This window comes from Rhodnius prolixus, unplaced genomic scaffold (genome assembly GCF_049639745.1).
Source record: "Rhodnius prolixus isolate KJV_2025 unplaced genomic scaffold, Rpr scaffold_1, whole genome shotgun sequence".
Lineage (NCBI taxonomy): Eukaryota > Metazoa > Arthropoda > Insecta > Hemiptera > Reduviidae > Rhodnius > Rhodnius prolixus.
Window position 1 is genome coordinate 3,261,673 of NW_027411581.1, and position 14,450 is coordinate 3,276,122.

A 14,450-nucleotide genomic window follows, 5' to 3' on the forward strand; every position below is an offset into this window, starting at 1 on the left:
CAATCTGCTATAACATTGCTTTTCTATTCTATAATTAGGCATTGATAACAAAGTACACCACCAGTCGATAGCTCTCTTAAGTACACTAGCACTTAGTTTCAATACATTACACTCTGTACGCAGCATATACCCTGGGGTTGTTAAAGGAACACCTAACAGCTGTTTAAGGAATTTTACTTGCGTTTGTTCTATACAATCAAAATATCTAAGCGCCCAAATTTCACTACCATAAAGTAGGTTGTTTTTTACAATGTTATTATATAAGAGCATCTTAGCTTCCCAAGAAGTGCATTTTGTGCTTATTAAAATTTGTCTGACAGATGCAATCGCGGCTAAACATTTGTTAGACGCCATTTTACATGCATTTAGAAATACCCCCGAATTACTGAATTTAACACCCAGATAAGAGAAGGACTTCACAATTTCTATTTTAGCATTCTTGTCATAAATAAATTGCTCATCTTTTTTTCTTCCTTTTTTCTGAAAAATTATCATTTTTTTACTCTTCTGTCATCCATCACCATATCATGGATTTTATCAATGATTTCTGGAGTAGTAACCTCAACAGGGCGTCCAGAACGTTCAGCGTCACTTGTGCCCATATGGCCACTCCGAAAATTTTGAAACCACTTAAAAACTGTTCTAATCGAAGGTGCAGAGTCACCATAATGTTTATCAAGCTTCTCTTTAGTGTCCTGAGGCGTTTTGCCTTTCATAAAGTAGTGTTTAATCAACACACGAAATTCATTTTCGTCCATTTTTTGAAAATCACTCGACTTCCTCGATTCAAACGAATGCCAAACACAAATAGAAATAGACCGATCTGGCTGAAACTTGGTGTGTGTTCTTCCAAGAGATGCTACTAACTAAACATAACCTCGATACGCGCTAGTAGTGCTATCTCTCTGACTTTGCACGGACTTTTCAAACGACCCTCGTACCTCCCTCTCACTTAGTTTGTCTCTCTCTTGATTATAGAAATGTATCTATGTTTGCGTTTAAGTTGTGACTAAGCGGGAAACCAATTTAGACAAAAGCGGGAATATCTAATTTTCGGCCTGTTATATGTATACATTTAAAGGGAAACAAGTCGTAATTATTGTGGTGTTGTTCTTGTTTTAAAAAATGGATCCATTAGTGCTAATTTTTATCATTCCGCCTCCACCGTCCATCATCTTCTTGCCTTGTTGCCGCCTTCCAAACTGTTTGCCCCTGCTATGTTTTTTTCTTTTAACTTGTCGTTTATTCAGAAGGCATTTCACGGGTAGAGGGAGTGGCTGCTTTCCTCTATTTCATTTATCTTACTTCCTTTTTAAACGTCTTCTCCTTCTTCTTCTTCTTCTTCTAACTGGTTCTTTGTTTTCCTTTAGGAGGCGGCGGACTTGGGCGACACGTAATTTTTTTTTTTCCAGATTTCACTTCTTGTGAAATTAATTTCATTATTATTCAACGTTCATATTTCATTGGGTGTTTTTTCTCCATTAAAAAAAAGAAGAAGAAAATATACTTATAGGAACATGTTGATCATGACAGTTTTACCAAAAGTTAAAAAAAAGTTTTATCGTTCAAGACGATAAAAATCTATGATGTAGAAGTGCTAATATAATAAGACACAGAACCGTATATTACTCTAAAAGTAGTACTATAGCGGAAAGACTACCCACACCCGATCTTAGAGGTCACTGTAATAAATAGAATTTTCCCTAAGCGTCACGGTAACCGAGCTCTTATAGGCTAGACCCGCAATGCTAAGATGCATTGCGGTACTAGGCTATATTCCCAGTCTATACCTTTAATGGTTAATATGAGAAATTTATAGTAAAGTATGTTTACTAGTCGCCACAATAGTCGAGCGGTTAGAGGCTAGACTCGCAAAGCCAAGATGTATTGCGGTACTAGGCTATATTCCCAGTCTATACCTCTAATGATTAATATGAGAAATTTATATTAAAGTATGTTTGCTAGTCGCCACGATAGTCGAGCGGTTAGAGGCTAGACCAGCAATGCTAAGATGTATTGCGGTACTAGGCTAAATTCCTAGTCTATACCTTTAATGGTTAATATGGGAAATTTACAGTAAAGTATGTTTGCTAGTCGCCACGATAGTCGAGCGGTTAGAGGCTAGACCCGCAAAGCTAAGATGTATTGCGGTACTAGGCTATATTCCCTGTCTATACCTTTAATGGTTAATATGAGAAATTTACAGTAAAGTATGTTTGCTAGTCGCCACGATAGTCGAGCGGTTAGAGGCTAGACCCGCGATGCTAAGATGTATTGCGGTACTAGGCTATATTCCTAGTCTATACCTTTAATGGTTAATATGTGAAATTTATAATGAAGTAAGTTTGCTAGTCGCCTCCGTCCAGGATACCTAATTTGGTTGGTAGATGGATGTAAAGTCAGCCTGAAAAAATAGGCATTACTTGACTCATTTTTTAATCGAATTTTCTTAAGTTAATTTGTTAGAAGCAACTTGATATTCGCAGCTTGATAGAATCATGTGAGTTTTCGCACAGATTTGTGAAAATTTCTTTTTTGTCAGAGAGAAAGCGAGTTAGTGTGAGAAAAAACAAGCGATTTACTTCCGTGCAAACTTTTCCATCGCTAGCAACAGGTGCGACAGAACTCTTTCTTGGCGTAATAACTCGTGTGTTTTGAAAGTTTTCTTTCTTGTTACGCCCCCACGTCTTCAATTATTAAGTTTGAAGAAAAAAAAAAATGATTGCGTCATAAATTCAACGTAATAATTCTCCAGCGAGTTTCATATTTGGTTAGCAAAGAATTATGTATGCGTGCTGTTGGGACTTCATCTTTCTTTTAATAATAAGCGGTTACGTCATGCTTGTTTGGGAAGTGGATAGTGGGTTTTGGTGATGTTGTGAACAACTTATTCGCCATTAGATAGACTCTATGGAAGTAAGATGTGTTAGGTTTCTTGCTTTCAGCGCTTCATGGTGGCAAACTGCGAAAACCTAAAGAAACATCTGGTCTTGACTTTCTCTTACGCGGCAACAATTAGACTTTAATGGACAAAACACTTGGGACTTTGCTAAAAGTACAGTTTATCCTTCATAACTTGGATTGTGTCCGGCTGCTTTTTCTCCAGCCTCAATTTTGGCTATCCCCAGCTTGTCTGCAAGCGTTATGGCAGGGTTGAGTCCTACTTCGCCCTACATTTTTCGGCTATGGAGGGAAGCTGGATTATTGTAAGGGTTAGGATCTTTTCTGGCAAAAGTTCTGCCGTTTTTAGGCATGTCGCTATAACTTGAAAACGTGAATTTTTCTACAAGAAACGTTCTGAACTACATGAACCTTCTAGCGCTTTTAGATACCGATTTTCTCGGAGCTTATGGAACTCTTTAAACCCCCTGCTTCAAAAGTTTTTCATGAAAATTGTTTTTAGAATGGTTTCCTTGGTATTTTGGCTTCCCCTCCGTGAGGTATTATTTCTTTGTATTCTGTTATTATATATAAATTAGATAAAAGTAAAGTAGAGTAAAATAATTTCCTACTTTTTCAGGCCGGCTTTACGTCCAACTACCAGATTAGGTGTCGTGGACGGAGGCGACTAGCAAACATACTTTACTGCCAAATTTCTCATATTAACCATTAAAGGTGTTGACTGGGAATATAGCCTAGTACCGCAATACATCTTAGCTTTGCGGGTCTAGCCTCTGACCGCTCGGCTACCGTGGCGACTAACAAACATACTTTACTGCAAAATTTCTCATATTAACCATTAAAGGTATAGACTGGGAATATAGCCTAGTACCGCAATACATCTTAGCTTTGCGGGTCTAGCCTATAGCCGCTCGGCTATCGTGGCGACTAGCAAACATACTTTACTGCAAAATTTCTCATATTAACCATTAAAGGTATAGACTGGGAATATAGCCTAGTACCGCAATACATCTTAGCTTTGCGGGTCTAGCCTATAGCCGCTCGCATACCGTGGCGACTAGAGGGGTAGATAGTTTCTCTTCTTGAGTAAATAAGGAATCAAATCAAGTATGACTCAAATGTTCGGAGTTTGTAGACAATCTGTGGTGTTCGAACTTTTGGGAACTTCAGAGGAAGTCGTGTGAGTGGTCGCTGCAGATTGTTCTTAAAGAGAACATGTGTGCCGCGAATAGAAGAACAATATGGTAGACCATGTGTGCGCTTTTTTCTTGAATGTGCTACCAATAAGAGGTGAGCGTTTTTTTTTTTTTCTAATTTTCTTCGAAGCGGATTTATTTGTAACGAGCGTACTAGATGAGTGTAATAAACAAAGGAGTGGGGATGACCGGGTAAGTGGTCTTAGTTGTGTATGCGTGTTAGTGAGTAGGAAGGCTGCAGTGGGGGGGCCGTTGAATGCCACAGTCGGCTGTGAGCTGAACTCAGCGCCGGTACGACGTCTACATCAGCGTGTCAAGCGCTGACCGCGGAAGTTATCAGTTCAAAAGGAGTATTAACGTGCGTTGAGTTTAAAAACCCTTCGCGTAATTTTTTGTTTGTCTGTCCAGGATGGTGCCCAACATGGACAGACATCCTGTTGGTGTTATCTTGGTTTTCTATACTGTGAACTTCATTTTTTAGTGTTTTTTTAAAAATGAACAAATAAGTATAGTGTAAGTTTCATCACAAATCGTTTTAATTCATCAAAACTTTTTTTATAAAAAAAAAAATGGCCCACAAACGAGTTTGGCAATCTTTGGTCAGAAGAAAGAAGAAGTCCAGCATGTCCACGCCAAGTTTAGATTGTGGATCACATTGTATGTATTATTATTTATCCACAATTTCTAATCGATTCTAAACATAATCGATCAAAAATATATGAGTCACTCTTGTTTACATAAGGCAAACAAAACTACCCACAAAATGATGTTTGCGTTTGTTATTTAATCGATCATTTTTCTCTTCCTCTTTACTGAACAATGTAATTTTTTGTTCAAGAAAGGGCAGTCGATTTGGAGCTTTTTACCGGAAATATCCATTTTTTTTTAAGGTCCCCTGAATTCGGAAAAAAATTTCAGCTGTTTGTGGCGTGTATTATTCAAATTTTGATATTTAGACTCCTTCTACCTTGCGATCCGGCGGCAATAAGCTGCTAACCGGTAGTGCCTCTTTTGACAGTTACCCTGCTTAAAATGCTTCTTAAAGGTAGTTACCAGAAATGATAGTATTTAGGGATCCTGAAGTGTAACCAAAGAATATGTACGGTTTCATATTCTGTACCATACTATTAGGGGTTTGAAAATGTAAAATTTCAAATTTTTGAAGAAGTTCCAAGTTTTGCTGAATTTTATTGAATAATTTTTGTAATTTCTAGCGATTTTTCATCGTGTTTATCGTGGAAATATCGTTAAAATAAATTGAGGAAATCATTTTGTGTGTTTGCTTACAACAAAAACTCTTGAGTTTTTTTTAATTTTATTTTTATTTTCACCAAACTTCTCGGTAGATTTTTCTTTTTTAAGTTTCCAACGGAAGTACTTGCTTTGCAGTTTCCTGTGTTTGTGCCGGTCTGTCTGTGTGTGTGGTCAGGATACCCCTCCTTCGAGTTACTTCTAAATTTAAGCATGTCCAAAATGTTGAATTTGGGCATAAAGTGTGACTTTGATTTGAAGATTTTGTTTTTTACTCGATTTTTCTCAAATTACTCAAACTTTTTTAGTTTTAATTCGCCGACGAATTTCACAGCCTAAATTTATTACGATATTTTGAAATCGTATTTCCGCAAAAACTAATTTTTCATTACGTTTGAGGGAGAGGTTTTGAATCGGCTCCTCCGCTAGAGCACTTATGAAACGTGGAAACCGGAAACCAGACTCAGAAAAGTGTTTTCCCCCTTCATTTTAACTCCCTTCCCCCACAAACCCCTCACACTTCCGTCCCCCGACGTTTCTTTTCTATATAATTTACAATATCAGTGAATCTGTGTGGACACTACAAACACACATTCTCTCTCTATCTCGCCCTCTTCGGGGCTACCCCCTATAACTTACCAAGTTCATTCTGCCGACTACGGGTTATAAACTACACGGCATTTCCTCCCCTAAAAAGGAATCACGGCGCCAGAGTAATCGCCCGGGGGTTTTACTGCAGTTGGCTGGATTGTCTGGAATCGTTTTTTAAAATTTTTCTTTTTTTTTGTTTTTTGGATAAAAATAAAATGAAAAATGGAAAAGAAATTATTAAACTTCTTTCCGGTTCATTTTATTAAAACCAACGACGTCAAAATGAACTAATCTAGCTATCGGAGCAGAATTTAAGAACTCGAGAGTCGGAAGTTATTGCCAAGTTTGGACTATGAAAGCTTCCATCTACAAGTGCTACTGGACTATAATAGTCTTTTCAGTCTCCGAAGAGAGCCACTGTGAAAATGTATTGTGAAAATTCACTAAATTTTCACTTTCCATATTTCTTATGAATGTAAGTGACGAAATTTTATGGATGATTTTCTGGATGAACAATTTTGCCCAGAATCAGACATTTAAGTAAAGTAAAGTAATCGCCTATTTTTTCGGGCGGGGCTTAACGTCCTAGTTACCAATTAGGTGTCGTGGACGGAGGCGACTAGCAAACATACTTTACTGCAAATTCATCATATTAACCATTAAAGGTATAGACTGGGAATATAGCCTAGTACCGCAATACATCTTAGCTGTGCGGGTCTAGCCTCTAACCGCTCGGCTACCGTGGCGCCCGAATCAGACATTTAAAGTTCACAGAAACAGGTGCAAATTTTTGCTTTAATTGTGACTGACCATTGTGATTGGCTAAGTTCACTGTGGTGGGGAAGAAATGGTAAGAAAACATAAAAACCCATTGCCTTATACACTCACAGACGGACGGACGGACGGACTTCGACTTGCCCCCCACCCTGTAAACCGGTTCATTGTACTCTTTCTTTATAACTACCTTTTAAGGTTCAGTACATAAAGGTTAGTGTATTTTAAAAAAAATGGAGAACAAAAGTACTTAGTTCCCATCATTGTTTTGTTTTCGCTGCTATAAAATAACTTGAGATTAACTTAAAGATAAAGTAAGTTTAGTTTGCATTCAGGTGGGAGTGCTTTGTTGCAAAAAGGCAACTGACTCATTGTGGTCCGTTCTACGCACACAGTAAATACTATTGCTTGTATTTTACTTGAAATCTGGTAATGTGTCAAATGTAAACACTTAACAAACCATCGTACACTCGCACGCACGCACGCACCTGGTGACCAAAACTTGTAACTATGAGTCATCCCAGAGAGCACAATCTATCTGCGGAGTGTGTGAACTAGCAAATTAAGAGCTCTACGTACTCTTTGGGCCGATCAAGGTCACCTTCACAATGTAAGACAATCTTGTCCTTGGACACGGCTCTTGCAGTTTCATACTTGTGTAACTAATTTCAGCTATATATATATATATCCATGTCTGTCTGACTGTTACGTATTTTTCTCTCTGTGTCTGTCTATCTGTCTTTTAAGTGTATTTGTAATTTTTCGGCCTTTTATAAATTACTTTCCCACCGATAGATTGGATTACTGTCAGGTCCTTTTTTTTGTTTTTTAGACCTTGAATATCCGATATCCGTTCTAATTTTAAATTAGATTTGCATGTTTTAACGTGAACTCTTTTGAACCATTTATTTGCGTGATTTATTTAAAAATTACATTAAAATAAAAAATATATCTTGAGCAAAAAAACTTGAGACTACAATATACGAGTACTCGTACTCTTACAACTATACGATATTTGAGACTTACCTGTAAGACAGCTTCGTGGCGTGTCCCTTTCGGGTGTTTTTATGGAAGAAGAGTTTAAGATTGGCAGGACTGTTCGAAATTTCAGAGGTCTCTCACTCTCTCTACAGAGTCAGGTGCCTTAAACTTATAAAGTAAATAAAATAAAGTAATTGCCTATTTATTTAGGCGGGGCTTAACATTCAACAACCAATTATAAACGTCGCACACACGTAGGCTGAAACAACACACTTTACTATAAACAATTTTTTTTTTTTTGTAACATATAAAAAGTAGTCATAAGCGGGATTCGAACTGGGGATCACCCACACACAAAGCCAAGCTCTTGACCACTAGACCACAACATTCGCCCCTACTTTAAAGTTATAATATTACCAATCTATCACATGTCTTATAGTTGAAAATATGTTGTTAAGAAAATTAATTTGTGCGTGGTCTATTTACTTTAGGAATCTCTTGCTCTAACGTGCCACTTTGGTACAATTTACGGTATGGGAACATAATTTAATAGTAGGAGTACAGGAAATGTATGAATATCGTTCACCGGAACTGCATCTTGACAGGTTTCTCCCTTTATAGTTATTACTTTGATTTGTAACATTTTTTCAGGGCACATTTATTTTAGGGAGTTCATTTAGGTTATCTAAATCTAAAATTGGAAACTAGCATTCCTAATTGAATGCAGTGATGCTGCTTGTAGAGTAGCTTCCCGTAGTATCTGGCGTACGAAGCAGAAAGACAATATCTTAGCCAACTGATAATCATTAAATAATCTAATATTATTTTGTGATTCAAAATTACAGCTGTTCAGTAGTCAAATAATAATCAAATTTACGAGTACTATTATATTTGGCTGAAATTTGACTATAAATAGCATCTAGCTGAATGAATTTAATAGTGCTGATTCTGAACACGTTTCGTAGCCTCACCCCACTCCCGCGCCAAATTGTAAATCTATCTCCCGCCATTAGGCTCTCGCTGTTCACTGGTGACTATATATCTATATAAATTGTGCGTATTATTATGTATTCTGTGCAGATATTCGCCATGGAATTTCCATGACGAACACATTATATTCTTGAATTATATTTGTATTTTTTTTTAAATATATTTTTCTGAAAGGGGGGGATTTCCCCTCGCAGGAAATGTTTTACTTTTTATAACTACTTAGTTAAAGATATTATGCGATCGTAAACAATATTCTAAATTGAGAATTTTCTCTGGGTTTTCCTTTTTGAGGTCCCCAGACTCCGGAAAATTCGTTTTCAGAAAATGTTTTTTTTCTTGAGAGTTTAGAAATGACGAAAAATTGCAAAAAAAAAAAAGGAAAATTATATTACGATTAAGTCCCACCAAGAGAATCGACTCGATTTTTTTTTTCTAAATTTAGCGATCACAATTCCATTTATCGATATTGCGGAAGTACCATTTTATTGATGAATTTTAACTTATTTAAGGTTTTCTCGATACTTATTACATCGATTTTCTTCTAACTCGTACTTACGACTGGTTAGACTAAGGACTATGAGTATATCAAGAAGAGAGAAGTGGTTAGGCTGACCTCTAAAGTGCCGCTTCGATATTAGGCAACTTCCTGAACGAAAATCCCACTTATTCCGGTCAGTCTGCAATGCATCTTTTTTGATTCTAATTAGAGGATACAGCTGATTTTAAATTATTACCCTCTTTTTCCTACAGGGAACAGGTATTGCGATCAAATCCAATTTTCCAAGTCACCAAGAAACAAAAAAATAATTTTTTCCATTGACTGCCCAAAGTCCATTTTGTGATTAACAGGCCACCGGAAATGCGGCTATTTGGAATAGCGTATAGAGATTTTTCTAATTTTTCTAGCTAGGTAGGATTTTTAAGGGTTTCGTTTTTCACTTGGACATTAGGAGTCATGTCAGTTTAAAACTGGATATTCTCAGAAGCATTGATTTTTTTCCCGGGGAGAGAGTTTCCTGCATGTTCTTAGTTTCAAGAAATTTACTGACGTAAATTGCGGAAAAAGGCAGTGAGTGCTGAATGATTTTTTCCGTGCGCTACTTCCAACGGACGGATGCTACACCTTAATTTACTGAAAGACTATTTTTTGTGTACCCTTTCACCGTTATCTGCAATTACGACCAAGATAAGAACTCCACCAAGTAATTCTAGATTACACACACACTATACGAGTATATCTATGTGTACACTCTTCCTTCCAAAAATATTTTATTTGTTTTGGTTCTAGTAAAATTTTTCGACTTTTCTCTCAAGTAAGTAAACTTATAATTTCTATTACTTCAAGTAAAAAAGACGACACGATAGCCGAGCGGTTAGAGACTAGGCCCGCAAAGCTAAGATGCGGTACTAGGCTATATTCCCCAGTCTATACCTTTAATGGTTAATATGAGAAATTTATAGTAAAGTATGTTTGTTAGTCGCCACGATAACCGAGCTGTTAGAGGCTAAGATGTATTGCGGTACTAGGCTATATTCCCAGTCTATACCTTTAATGGTTAATATTAGAAAATTTGCTGTAAAGTATGTTTGCTAGTCGCCTCAGTCCAAGACACCTAATTTGGTAGTTGGATGTAATGCCCGCCTGAAAAAATAGGCATTGCTTTACTTTACTTCAAGTAAAACTGCTGAACATGGAAATTTTGTTAGGATTTTCGTCTCTCTTTGTGGCAGGTTTTTTGGCTAGGTTTCGGCAACTCTTTACATGGCATCATCAGTCTATATAATGGATTTCCGCCTCTGTTTTCAAAACAGAATACAATTTTAAAAGAAAAGTTATTTTTACAGTAAGATAAGTTGTAACAAATTCGTAACAATTTTTTTTTCTGCATAAAATCTTATGTGAAACACTGCTACTGGTAACTTTTTTAGAAAGGCAAGTTCAGAAAATCTTATAGGGTTTTAATACGAGTATTTGCAGGGCTAAGAGGCTGTTAGAAAAGAGTTCTAGGAAGGAAAATTCAATTATCCTACAACTCACTTGAGGAAAAATTTATTGGAGTATTTTCTATTGTTGCAAAAGAAAATGAGGGTAATTTCCTCGGTCGGTATTTTCTATAGAAATGTGTATATATATCCAATATGAATATCTGGTATAATGGAGGATATAATGGATTGTAGGGAGTGGATTTCAATATTACTTCCTATGACGAAGGCAGGAGTCCATAGAGGTCGCCATGGATGTTTGGATTCTTATCGATAATGACCTCATCCGGTTTGTCCTACATAGCTGAGATTGGCTTCCGGTTTTTATTAGAATATTCTCTATTACCGAACTAAAGGATGAGGAAAAAATGGATCTAGCAACTTACACGATTTAATCTCCTTTTTTACTTCCTGTAGTAAAGAGAATATAAAGATCTTGTCAGCTTTTCGATTTACCAAAATTTTATAGGAAATAATATAAGATACAAGTATTTTGTAAATATCACTGATTCGAACTCAGGGTACTTCTAAACGGATATTACCGGTGTGAATGCAAAATCGAAAATCTGCACGATAACACCTCCTCTTCCTGTAGCAGAGTAAGAGGAAGTAGATCTGCAAGGATTTACAGTGAAGAGGAACTCGCGTGGGTAACTCACCTACGGATTGTTTTTACTCATACAAAGGATGGTGAAGAATGTCCAAACATCATTTAAATGAAGTGTTAACCGCTGGCTGTAAGATATGCAGGATGGTTACCACATAACTCCTTAGAGAAGGGTTAGAGATGTGCTCGAGGTACTAACTAACCGGTGGGGAAGTGTACTGTTACACCTAGCCAGGAAACGGAAGTAGGTCCTCTCACGCACTCTATGGGAACCACACTGCTTTTAAACTCACTATTTAACATTACGGCCATATTAGGTTTACTCTTGTTACTACCGATAAATTCTCGTATATTACCAACTTAACGCAGATAGTTTAAAACTTTCTATCCTTAAAACTGGGGGCTTCCTTAGTTAAGGTTTATTAAAGCAAAATGTACTAAATTTAGCGAAATAGTTGATCATTGAAAGTAAGAATTACAGTTAGAGAAATCCTTTACACAACTTTATTGTTTTAGATAAATGTCTGTTATACAATCAACAATCAGCTGCGAATATTTCATCAGACAATTGGCTACCAAAATTTCATTTAATATTCAGCGGACAATATCGACTATAATTGAATGAATAAATCGATTTCTTCTTTTGTGATTTTGATTTTCGTTTGCTTTGTTCATAACTCAAGCCTTGAGCAATTTTGGTGACTTGCATACTAATTAAAAATGAAATTGCCTAATTGGATTAATTTATTCTTATCAGGATTGTTTATTTTTATTTCCTAGTCAATTGACTATTCTTAATCGTTTTACAAATTTTGTAACTCTTATCTTAAAAAAATTTAGAATAGGCGCCACGATAGCCGAGCGATTAGAGGCGAGACCTGCAAAGCTAAGATGTATTGCGGTACTAGGCTATATTCCCAGTCTATACCTTTAATGGTTAATATGAGAAATTTATAGTAAAGTATGTTTGCTAGTCGCCACGATAGCCGAGCGATTAGAGGCGAGACCTGCAAAGCTAAGATGTATTGCGGTACTAGGCTATATTCCCAGTCTATACCTTTAATGGTTAATATGAGAAATTTATAGTAAAGTATGTTTGCTAGTCGCCACGATAGCCGAGCGGTTAGAGGCTAGACCCGTAATGCTAAGATGTATTGCGGTACTAGGCTATATTCCGAGACTATACCTCTAATGGTTAATATGAGAAATTTATAGTAAAGTATGTCTGCTAGTCACCTCCGTCCACGGCACCTAATTGGTAGTTGGACGTAAAACTTGCCTGACAAAATAGGCAATTACTTTACTTCAAGTGAAACTGCTGACATGGCTTCGACCTTATATTCTTAAATTTCATGAAGAACTTCTAGCAAATGCGTTATGCATAATTGTGAGCAACAGAGGCGATGGATAGTGAAGAAGCGTTGACGTCTTCTAGATGGGTTGAGCAATAGAATGTTCGTAATGGTGATCAGACTGACTCTTTGCTCTTGTTGATGGCTGTAGATAAATATATTGATGTGCTGTATTTCCTCCATCTGTTCATCAGAAAATTGGAACAAAGAAATTCTCATATCCCTACTTCCTTCAGAGGGCGCCGTATTTCCTGTTCTCTTAAATACTCCTGTAAGATTCCTTTTGTTTCTGGTTGCCACTTCAGTTGTTGTGCGCGGTAGAATACAGTATCATAAACAACAACCTTTGTCAAATCATCCCAATTCGGGTTGTATACGTAACCCGAAAAATAAGTTGCTTAGAATCGATTCTCTGTTCGCCTAGGCATAGTGAGGATTGCGGGAGAGGGTATGATGGATCAATTCCTTTTACACCTTCCTCTTTTACCAGCGGGCTTATTTTTGGTGTCATACACGCCTACTTGTGGGGTAGGAACGCCCATATTGTCCCCTGGCTATAGAATAGAGGAGTCTCTCATGATCTATATATATAGATCTGATGAAGTGACCGGCTACTCACGTTGGACATTCCTTTCCAAATGATCGTCCTAACTTACTCTAGCTTCTAAATTTAGCTCCCACGCATATTTAAGTATCAGTTTCATATTTAGTTGGCACTGAATTTATTTATTTTTTTGTGCTCTTCTGCTGCACTGTAATGCATTTCTAACAAATTTTCTGAAAGTAAACATCTATCGGGAGAATTCTTAGTGCAGTAACAATCGGTTGTGAACCCTCATACGAATTTTAGAATGTCCTGATGGCGGATGGAGGTAGATTCCCTCATTGTGGGGCCACTTCCGTGTAAAGTAATTTTAGATTACACACACAATATATATCTATGTGTACACTCTTCCTTCCAAAAATATTATATTTGTATTGGTTCTAGTAAAATTTTCCGACTTTTCTCTCAGCAAGTAAACTTTAAATTTCTATTACTTCAAATAAAAAGACGCCACGATAGCCGAGCGGTTAGAGGCTTGACCCGCAAAGCTAAGATGTATTGCGGTACTAGGCTACATTCCCAGTCTATACCTTTAATGGTTAATATGAGAAATTTACAGTAAAGTATGTTTGCTAGTCGCCACGATAGCCGAGCGGTTAGAGACGAGACCCGCAATGCTAAGATGTATTGCAGTACTAGGCTATTGATTTTGCTTTAATTAGGAGTTTATTTAAGTTAAATTCTCAAGAATTGTTGTAAGGAAGTTATGTTAGGGTTCAACAGAAAGTGCATCTCTGCCCATCTCGTAGGATCACTTCCGCTGGATAAGATTAGACACGTTAAAGACATCGCTTTCACTCATATTTAATTCTAAGGATTCTTAAAAAAAAATGTAAAATGAGTCCCTGAAGTGACTTACATTCTTGACGATTCACAATGGCCACCTTGATTGTTTGTGGGCTATAAATAAACGCAAAAGCTGTTACAATTACAGAATAACAGCTGTAAAGACTTTTTTAACTAATTCACCATACATCTTGTCTCAAGGACAACCGCAATTCTACTGATGGTGATGTTTAAAATAAAAAAAATACAATAAAATTAGGTTATCAGATCCCCACATCAACCTTATGTTTTTAGAATATGGGAAACTGATTCCAAGGTCTCATAACTATTTTGTTTTAATGTTTGCTTTGATAATTTTACTTCAATTCTTAGTTTTTACAAAATTCTGATTGAAATTTACGTCAGCTTTTCTATTCTGTGACTTCCTTTTTTTA

General features: G+C 36.7%; 1 protein-coding gene across 8 annotated transcripts in view; it reads left to right on the top strand.

The window, feature by feature from the left end:
• raskol (Ras GTPase-activating protein raskol) overlaps window positions 1–14,450 on the top strand; it is a 477,784-nt gene that overhangs the window by 211,022 nt on the left and 252,312 nt on the right. Inside the window, exon 1 of one of the 8 annotated variants that reach the window (XM_074114345.1) lies at window positions 4,330–4,754. The exons of the other annotated variants lie outside the window; for them this stretch is intronic. Coding sequence (XP_073970446.1) covers window positions 4,667–4,754 — 88 coding nt within the window. The 5' untranslated portion in view covers window positions 4,330–4,666. Of the gene's footprint in view, window positions 1–4,329; window positions 4,755–14,450 lie in introns of those variants that run through there. 8 annotated transcript variants of the gene reach the window in all.